This window comes from Austrofundulus limnaeus, unplaced genomic scaffold, assembly GCF_001266775.1.
Source record: "Austrofundulus limnaeus strain Quisiro unplaced genomic scaffold, Austrofundulus_limnaeus-1.0 Scaffold38, whole genome shotgun sequence".
In the NCBI taxonomy this organism is placed as follows: Eukaryota; Metazoa; Chordata; class Actinopteri; order Cyprinodontiformes; family Rivulidae; genus Austrofundulus; species Austrofundulus limnaeus.
Window position 1 is genome coordinate 860,729 of NW_013952440.1, and position 9,639 is coordinate 870,367.

The following is a 9,639-nucleotide window of genomic DNA, read 5'->3' on the forward strand; positions in this document are numbered from 1 at the left end:
GTGTGTGTGTGTGTGTGTGTGTGTGTGTGTGTGTGTGTGTGTGTGTGTGTGCATTTCTGCTAAATAATGGGGACCATTTTTCAGAAAAACACAGCCTATGCTCTAGGATTGGGCATAATCGTATCGTGTGTGATTAATCGTCATAAAAACATTAATCGATTAATTTTTGGCACTTGACAATTAATACGATTAACGCCAACAGGTAGAATCCGCTCACTGCTCCTCTCAGCTTCAAATACGACAAACATTAAATAAAGTTCTGTAACTTATTTATCTATCAACACAATTTAAAATTTGATGTATAGCCTGAAGTCTGTAATTTTGACACAATTTGGAACAGATTTTTATGAAGAGCAAATCTTTCCTACTAAATTGGTCATGTGACTATGAAATAAGGGTGTCCAGGGACTCTAGGGGATTAATCGTCAAATTAATCGTTATCGGCTAAATACACAATTAATCGTGATTTATTTTTTTGTCAATATTGCCCAACCCTACTATGCTCCTCTTAGAGGCCAAGGCCAAGTATCCACGGGTACGAATGCTGATTTTGGGTGAGAGGTTAGGTTTTAGGACCAATTGTGTTTAGGCTAGATTTAGGGTCAGGTATGTACTGGGGTTAGGGTAAAGGGTCAGAGTTAGGCCATATAAATGACCAAAAAAATGAATGGAAGTCAATGCAAAGTCCCCACAAGGATAGAAAAAAACAACATGTTTGTGTGTGTGAGAGAGAGGGAGCGAGAAAGAGAGAGACATACGTGAGTATCCTTGTTAAGAAAATGCAGTCCGTTCAGATTAACAGCCAGGATGCACGGGGCACTGATGGAGGCAGAACTCAAACTCTGGATGTAAAAAAAAGAGGAGCCGAACATGGCGAAGGCACTGACCAGACCTGTGTTAAAATACACAAAAAGTTCCATCATTATGTCAATCTAACCCTGATAAAATAATCCTTTAAAATGGCAGATTTTTCTTCACTACTCTATTTCATCAGTTTAGTTGATTTTGTTCTGTCAGTCAGCTAACCTAGCTTTCGCTCAAATGGTTTCTTACCCAGGAACTGTGCACGGGCCTGGTGTGGGTTCAAAGGCTGGACGCGCTGCATGTGCTGCGTTATCATATTCAGCCACAGCTGGGAGCCCTGTTTGCTGTAGAAYGGCGGGGGGACACACTCCTGCACCTCACGACTAAACACACACAAGAACAAGCTTGGTATCACTGAACACACCAAGGCTGGTGTTTTATGTAAACAGTAAAACGCYAAGATGCAAGAGTATCTGAAAATATAAAGGGTAAAGACTTGTGGTGCATAGTTCATTTTCTAATGTAATAAATAAAAGGACTTGTGTTTTTGAGGCATGCTGCAGTTCTAAACCATATATATTTACAGAGTGGGCAGGTAGATGGAGTCCTTGGCACGGTGCTGCAAAGCTGCCAGCCTTGCAATCTGCTGCATGTGCTGTTCACTGGGCTTTCCCTGAGGAACCACGCTCAGCAAGGCCTTCAGGTAGTCAGGCAACACCTGGAAAACATCCAGCATGGGACGGCTCTTCAACGTTAACCATTGYAGAAATAATACTCTCAGAAGTTTCATGTTGAGGGAGGGTTGGCATGAAAATAAGGGTAAGAAATCACTTATTTTATGGCAATCCGAAGTACAGGTTTATAAAATGATATTTGCAGTAACTGGTATAAATGTATTTCATTTAATTGTGCTGAATGGATAGTCTGGTCATTCATAAATATTTGGTTTCATAGTTATCAGTACTATTAGATCTCAGTCATTGAGCATGGAGCATCAAGAAATGGTTCATCCAGGCTGGGCTACATATGGGCCCATTTTAAAACATATTCTCAAAAATGACATTTGGTTTTGAAAACAAAAAATTAAACGTAACATTAGCTAATTTGATTGTTTAGTTTGTCACTGTTTTCTCAAACAAACATTTTTGCTCTTTCTCTATACACTGTGTTGCACGACTGATGCCATGGCTGATTTAACGAATTACTGACCAATATTTGACCCAAAAAAAAACCTTCAAAACTGCTAAGTAACATCCAGAGGATCCTGCAGCACTGTTTGCACCTTTATGTCCCTCAACCTTGGAAATGCCTTCATGTAACAATGATAAATGTAAACATTAGAGAGGTACCTGATTATAGTGCATGGTCACATAGAGCTCGTTGTCCARTTTCAGAGCCAGACTCCAGATGACTCTTCTGAACCAAAAACTGTAGTTGGCGTCCACCGGCTCAGCCTCTGTGGCAACGTCAAGGATGTACTCACGCTTGTTTAGAGGACGCACATTCTGACCTGTACAGAAAAGAAGTTTAGGTATCCTCTATTTAGCTTCATCTCACAACGCAACATCAAGCAGTGCAAGAAGTGTTTAACGATCATCTGCAACAAGACCCGTATTACCTCTGTGTGTGACCAGAAAGATGGCGTATTCATCCAATGCCTCCAGCCTTTGAAGTCCCATCTCCATGCAGACCTCTTCAATGGCATCCAAAGCAACCTGACATTGACAGTTTTCACACTAATCATCTTCCACAAAAACATTATATTTACATACTTTTTTATTAGAGATCCACAACTATTTTTGCTTTATCTAAGAGGTCCTACTATGTTTGTGAGTGAGCCGCGCTTACAGAGCAGGTCTTGATTTTCAAGTGCCTCTCGATCCCACCTGGGAGCAGGAAAAGCTGTCTCTTTGAGCTCCGCCCGGCCTGCACATAGACAACCAATCACACAACCGAACACAGGAGTGCAACTGCTACCGACAGACGATATTCAGATCAGATTCACCGCAGGAGGCGTTAAACTGCAAAAYTGTAAATGTTTCTAAACTAGATACTGCATAGCGGTAACACAATGACCCCCGCACGCACAAATGCACCAGAACTCAGAAGTTTTTATTCCTAATAAATGTCATGCTACTAGGTGCATCCAAAATTGTAGTGGTTTGGGTGGGGGTCTTTTTTTGTGGGGGGGGGCATTGGTTGACCTGATGGAYAGCCCCTCATCAGATCTAAACAACAAAATAAATCTGAAGCTTCTGTGTTTAATAGTTTTTGAGCTATAACCATTTTTGTATGTCAAGAAACCCCTTTTTCAGATAAATTGGGGGTCCGGGGGGGGTGGGGCACTGATTGGTGGGCCTGATGGATAGAGCTTCATCAGAGCTAAACAACCAAAAAAATCTGAAGCTTCTATGTTGAACAGTTTCTGAGTTATAAGCATTTTTGCATGTCCAGACACCCCCTCTTTGAAAGGAGCCCCCTCCTCAAATTTGGGGTCTAWTGTAAAACCGTTGGCTGGCGCAGTGTAGGTCAGACCCTGGCAAATTTCATGTTGATCGGTGCAGCCGTTTTTGTGCTACGGTTGACCAAAAATCACTAAAAAAAAACAGTACAAAAACAATATGACTCCCGCCTACGCTTTGTGTGCGGGGGTCGTAATAATAATAGTAATAGGTAAAACACTAACCAGCATCGCTTTGAGTTCCATGTTGTTGGGATACTGAACACGTCCACCATATTGAAAAGTCCTTTTAAGATTCTGCTCACATGCCTTGGCAATGCCTGTCCGTTAAGACCAACAGCCAGTAAATACTTTGATACATGATTCTAAACAACTGCCGGTGAGGGATCTGATGTCACGTGGATATTAGTGGATGAGATTGTGCACCTTGGTATGGCATTCCGGGAACATCGCAGGCGTCCTGCAGGAACCTCAGCAGAAACGGCTTCATGACGTCAGAGCAGCGGTGGAAAGCTGTGAGGATGTACATCAGCCTCCATCCTTTCTGACAACTCTCCCTGCAACAAAACACACCAAAGAAAGTACACATGTAACCCCGCTCCATCGCTTRAACACCACCAGCTCACCTTAAAAAAAACGAACAGAAGTCTTACGGTTTGGAGCTGGTGTTGGCAGTGACCTGCTTCATCACTTGGCAGTAGGCTTCGTCCTTCATCAGACCGTGGTCGCCACTTAACTAGATTTATAGACTCAAGATGTATAAACACAAACCAGTGCAGTACAAAAAGTACACAGGAATCCTGTTTGATTTAGATTTATTACTATGAAAACTCTGCTCATGGTTGTTTACCTTCAGTATCGTAGCCACAAGGTCCTGCTCAGTCTGGCCTTTCATTGAAAAGTCACCCATGAACTTCATTATGGCTGGACAAAAAAATATTTACCAATAAATGTGGTAATTTTAAAAGACTTTAGAGTTAAAAATAACAGGTTATCTCTACCATCCTTCTACATTTGTCACATCGTAACAGTGCTCTGTTACCCAAGAAGACGTCAGCAGCTACTCTGTTCATCCCGCTGTCCGAGAAGTCGATCAGAGACTCCTGGAGTGGAGACTAGAGAGAAAAGGTCACAAAAATATGTTCTGAACAAGAACATTTACAGGTTTGCAAATTTGGATTTTAAAAAAAGTGAATGAACAGAAATTTAGTTTGTGGGAATACACTGATTCATGGTTGATATAGCAAATAGTGTCAAGTCACCTTTGAGAATTTGACCATGTCAGCAGGGTCCCTGCCCACTTTCCCCTTTTTGGCTTTCTGTTCACTGTGAGGGAAAACACACAGAAGTCAGTCACTGCAAACTAGCTGTAACTAAACCTATCTGATGGGAAATCTAGGCCCTAAATGAGAAAATGCGTTATTTTAATTGGCTCATGTGATTGTGCTTCAGACTTGCCTCCTGTTTCTCTGTGCCTCTCTGAAGTACTTCTTGGCAAACTCCGTCATGAGGTACTGATTGCTTTGCAGAGACAGATCATTCAGTTCGGYGCTCCAGTTGTCCCCGTACGTCTCATTTACAACCTGATGCACACATAAACAGCATATAGTCAAAAGATTAGCATTGATGTAAACCAAAGCATTATGATACAGCACATTACACCAGTGGTTGGCGTGGTTCCGCTAATTAGCTAATAGTAGAACTAATTTTGCATTTAGCGGATTATCTTTGAAAATCCTTAGCGGACCAATTAGCTTCCCCTAAATTAGGTTTTAACTTTAAGTCTGCTAAAAACTAACTAACTAACATCAAACAATTTGTGTCAGCCCACCAGCTTTCAGCTCAGAGATGAAGCTGTGCGACACACGTTCAGCGTTAGTGAAACAATAACTATTTAGTTAGCAGACTATGAATTAGCAAAGCGAACTTTTTGGTAAGCTGTGCCCACCACTGCATTACAGGGCAGGGCTATTCAACTAAATTGCAACTGCTCGGGGGCCAGGGGGTGCTCGGGGGTGAAACACTGCAGCTTGTAACAGAACAAGAATTATTATCCTTTACCTTTTAAAATTGTTTATTTTGTTGCATTTAGCATAAATTATCAATTTACAAACAAATTGAAATATATGTTTTTAATTAAATCAGGCAAAAAAAAAGGTCAAAAAACATTTTTTAGGCTGGGGGTGTGGCCAGATGTAGGCTACCAGCCCTCAGGCCACCAGCTGAATAGCCCAGTACTATTAGGAAAACTAATGCAGTTATATGATGTGAGAAGACAAAGTTTCAGGCTGTGTCATAATTCAGGGGCTGTGTCTTTGAAGAACCCGGCGCACTCGGTCAGCGTGGGCCGAGTACTTTGTTGACTGTGAAGACTGGAGGAAAGTGGCTGTGAATTTAGACGATCTAACCTTCAGCGTTATTCCCGCCCTTACCCCGGTGAATGTCCTCTTACCTAGTAATAATAATATTCGATAATTCTACAACACAACTGCTTTAAACTTTTAATTTTTGTACTGCCAGATTTTTATTTAAAACTGTACTCCTGTCTCTCGCTTCAGATGCAGTTATAAGCAAAAAAGGTCTCTGAGTCAGCCTGTAAAGCATCTTGACATAGGGTGGGATACAGTGGGCCTGTCCCTCAAATCGGGGGAAAAGGAGGTTTGTGAGTCGCAGTTAGAGAATCCTTAGAATTTCAACAGCCTTCGGCGCATCGCTGTGAGGTCCTCCGCCTCCAAAGGATGCAGCCCCTGAATTTGGACACAGCCTCGGTTGTTTGCACCTCTGTGGAGAGGTCCAGCTCATGAGCAGCCACGGCTGAGCCCATTGCCACTGCAATGGCAGCTGATGCAGCCACTCGTCCCTGCCTATCCCGAGGCTCCACGCGCTCTGGAGGCAGAACCAGGAAGTCCGGAGCAGCCACAGGACGGACGTACTCACTGGGAAACACTCCAGACTTTCCGAACACGGCCCCAAACCTCCAGCCTATTTGTGCGCACAAAACAGCAAAGACAGTTTGCACATTTATCAGAAGTCTGTCTGCAAAGACACACAGTTACAGTAAGGAGTCGTGCAACACCCACCAAACTCAGCTGTGTCTTTCTTCACCTCCTCCAGCAGCACAACCTTCTTTCTCACAATGCAGCCGTACTGTTTCCCTGAGCATAAAACACTAAGATTCACAGAAATAGAACTATGACAGTGAAAGTCTTCAGCGYGTCTGTGGTGTCTGTCTCACCAGACTCCAGCCCGTCCATGCGCTGCAGTCTGATGATGTCCCCTTTGTGGAAGCTGAGCTGAGTCCTGCTCTCAGTGATGTAATTCCTCACCGCCACCACGTACTCTGAGTCCTGACAAAAACCAGTTGAGTGGAATTCATTTCTGACCAACATGTAAACTTCCTCGTCCACTCAGGCATGCACTCAAAAAAACGTCAAACGCCAAAGTGTCTCCGACCTTCTTGAGCTCTGTGAGGAAGTGGTCGATCATGTGTTTGACCTGCATGGCCTTGGCTGAGAACAGGATCAGCTTCTCGTTGGTCAGGTTGAACTCCAGCATGTTCTTAGATGGGACGGACAAGAACAGGATGTCCGAGTAGCTGCACAGGAAGTCAAATGTCAAACCAGGATCTGAGCTTAGTGTCAAAGATCAAAACAATCAAAGGGTGTCATCACAGTGTCTTATTTGTAATAACTTAAAACTATTCAAAACCTATTTGATGYGTACAGTCKTGCATACATAATCACCCACCTCTTGTCATGCTCTGCCTCAACCGTGTGTCTGAGTTACCATTTTGAATTTATTCTTCTTGTTTTGATGTTTCATTATGTTATGTTTTATTTTGTCTTTCTGCCATTTTTACATTGTTGATGATTGTACAGCACCTTGTGAATCTATTTATGTGAAAGGCGCTTTATAAATAAAACTTTACTTACTTACTTACAAAAGTATTTTGGTTGCAAATGATGAAAAGAGTTGGTATCTAACTCTACATTATTTTTGTTTGTTCCTGCAGAGCGAATACGCTGAAATTGTCTTCAGAAAAAAAAGACAGCTCAGGCCCGCGTCATCACCAAAATCCAGATTGTCAAAAAACTGAATAAACTGTGTTTTATATRAAAATGAGGACAAGGTGAGCTTGAACAGCATAAGTATACAGTCTGTGATAGTTTTTCTTTGATGTGGCTTTTTTTTTACTACAAACTTTTAAATAAAAGCAAATATTTGCTTTTATGAAATATATCTTCTCTGTTGAAATGGAGTTCAATAGAAAGGTGATGAACACCTAGTATCTTACCTGTTGTAGGTAGCACTTAAAACAACATTGATTCATTTAAATAGAGTTTAAATCTGACCAGTCTGATGAGCTATTGGTTAAATGGAGATGAGCAAAACTAACACTGTTWCATGCAAACACCGTTTTACAAACTACTACACCACCAGTTCTCTGATGCCGTAAAAGGCATATAGGCTATTTTATTTTATATTTTGTAATTTCAGGGCTGCAGGCCAAAATCTGATCCTAACTCAAGTGTGGTCCGATTCTGCAGCTGTCTGTTCCTAACAGTTTACAAATGTTTCTTATAGGTTTGGGGCCGTGTTTCTTATCCTCTTTCCTTAATCATTTCAGTAAATTATAAAAGATGACTATCATTTTTGTGATTCAACTGTAACTAAGTTTGAGACAAAAACATTAAAAACTAACATAAAAAATAACTTTGTGTAGGTGATCTCTTGTGATGCATGTAAACAGCACAAAAAGTAAGAACATTTGTGTTTGGTAGATTATTTCTTTGCTTCTTGGCAATAAAACTTATAGTATTTGAAAGCCTGTTAATGTCCCTTTTAAATGACACCAGTAAGAAATATGCATTTGTGGGATGAGAAGAAGAGCTGAGTAGAGTTGTAAAGTAATAAAGTACAAATATTTTGTTACTGTACTTAAGTAGAATTTTTGGGTATCTGTACTTTACTTGAGTAATTATTTTTCAGCCTACTTTTTACTTCTCACATTTTTAAAAAGACAAAAAGTAGAAAGTTATTTTTATTTAATTTTTGCTTGTTTTCATTCCAGCTTGTTATTGTAAAATATAAATACTATCCATATAAATTGTGCCTCCTAGATAGAGAGAATTTAATTGTGGTTGAATGAGAAGTATAAATATATAAAATTCTGATACCGTATTAGTTTGTACACAAACAAATCATGTCACATTCCAGCAGGACATAATCATTAAAATAGAAGGACTGTATTTAAGAAGTATTAGTATTTCATGAATTATATTATTGCATTTAGCCACAGCCCTCAGATAGATTTTCATTTTGGAGAAAAGGTTTTGGCAGCCTTGATATATGTATATAAACTGAAACTAGTGCATCCTAAATTTAACAAATTAATAATTTTAATACAAGTCATTTCTGCTTTTTTTGGAGGGAGGTCACCTAATAAATGTCATTACGGAAAATCTAACTGCTCATTTTAAATCAATACTTTTACTTTTAATACTTAGGTACAAAAAATATCAGATACTTTAGGAATTTTACTCAAGTAATTTTCCTAAATGAGTCTTTAACTTTTCCAAAGTAATTTTTTGGTAAGATACTTGTACTTTTACTCAAGTATCACTTTGTGGTACTTTATGCAACACTGGAGTTGAGTATGTGGGTTGTGCACATGTAAAATTTCCACTGACACATGTTTGGATCTTCTGGTGACCCCAGGTGCTGCCAGTCAGTGCCCAGTATGAGATTTAATGCCAAGAAACATTGTTACAACAAAAAATAATCTACCAAACACAAATTACCTTACTTTTCATGCAAAGTATATTTGGTGTTTTACATGTGATTATTTCAACATAAGTATTTTCTGATCACCTGTAAGGCCTCAGCACTCTGAAGTAGTCTGAAGCTGTAGAGCTGCTCTTCACCAGTTTCAGCAGTTTGATCCCTTTATGAGACACAGACAAGACCTGCACTCCTGTTCCCACACTGCCCTGAAACACACACGCACATACACACACCACAATCTGACAATACACACCACTGAAGGCTTAAACTCATACAGGTCAATGGAAGAGGTGGGCTGCCTTGGAGGGATAATATTAGGGTTGAGCTTTCACACTCAAACTCACAGAGGCTGGGAAAAGACGGGAGAAGTAGATCTCCCACGAGTCTTTGGCCACGGCGACCACTTTCTTCTTCAGGTTCTCGTCGTGTGTTCCTGATGTCTGATCCACTTTGTTCTCCGCTGTCAAAGAGAAGGAKGAGTTATCAAAGTTATCACATTCTGAGCGCAAGCCAAAGCTTCCAGCTACAGTAGAAGCAAATCCATGCCTCTTTAGTACAGAGTTAGGATGTGTGTGGTAGTTTTATTATTA

The 9,639-nt window shown here is 40.5% G+C and overlaps 1 protein-coding gene across 1 annotated transcript in view; it reads right to left on the reverse strand.

Annotated features, from left to right (window-relative positions):
* The window catches only part of myo15aa (myosin XVAa), a 68,588-nt gene that overhangs the window by 2,424 nt on the left and 56,525 nt on the right, over positions 1-9,639 (reverse strand). The window contains exons 45-63 of the mRNA XM_014006906.1: positions 9,394-9,509; positions 9,137-9,255; positions 6,719-6,860; positions 6,501-6,612; positions 6,346-6,420; positions 6,045-6,247; positions 4,724-4,848; positions 4,528-4,591; positions 4,308-4,380; positions 4,116-4,189; positions 3,919-4,001; positions 3,692-3,822; positions 3,491-3,585; positions 2,653-2,730; positions 2,423-2,519; positions 2,154-2,314; positions 1,389-1,522; positions 1,054-1,187; positions 759-892 (exon numbers count right to left, since the gene is read on the reverse strand). Coding sequence (XP_013862360.1) covers positions 759-892; positions 1,054-1,187; positions 1,389-1,522; positions 2,154-2,314; positions 2,423-2,519; positions 2,653-2,730; positions 3,491-3,585; positions 3,692-3,822; positions 3,919-4,001; positions 4,116-4,189; positions 4,308-4,380; positions 4,528-4,591; positions 4,724-4,848; positions 6,045-6,247; positions 6,346-6,420; positions 6,501-6,612; positions 6,719-6,860; positions 9,137-9,255; positions 9,394-9,509 — 2,150 coding nt within the window. The remainder of the gene's footprint in view (positions 1-758; positions 893-1,053; positions 1,188-1,388; positions 1,523-2,153; positions 2,315-2,422; positions 2,520-2,652; positions 2,731-3,490; positions 3,586-3,691; positions 3,823-3,918; positions 4,002-4,115; positions 4,190-4,307; positions 4,381-4,527; positions 4,592-4,723; positions 4,849-6,044; positions 6,248-6,345; positions 6,421-6,500; positions 6,613-6,718; positions 6,861-9,136; positions 9,256-9,393; positions 9,510-9,639) is intronic.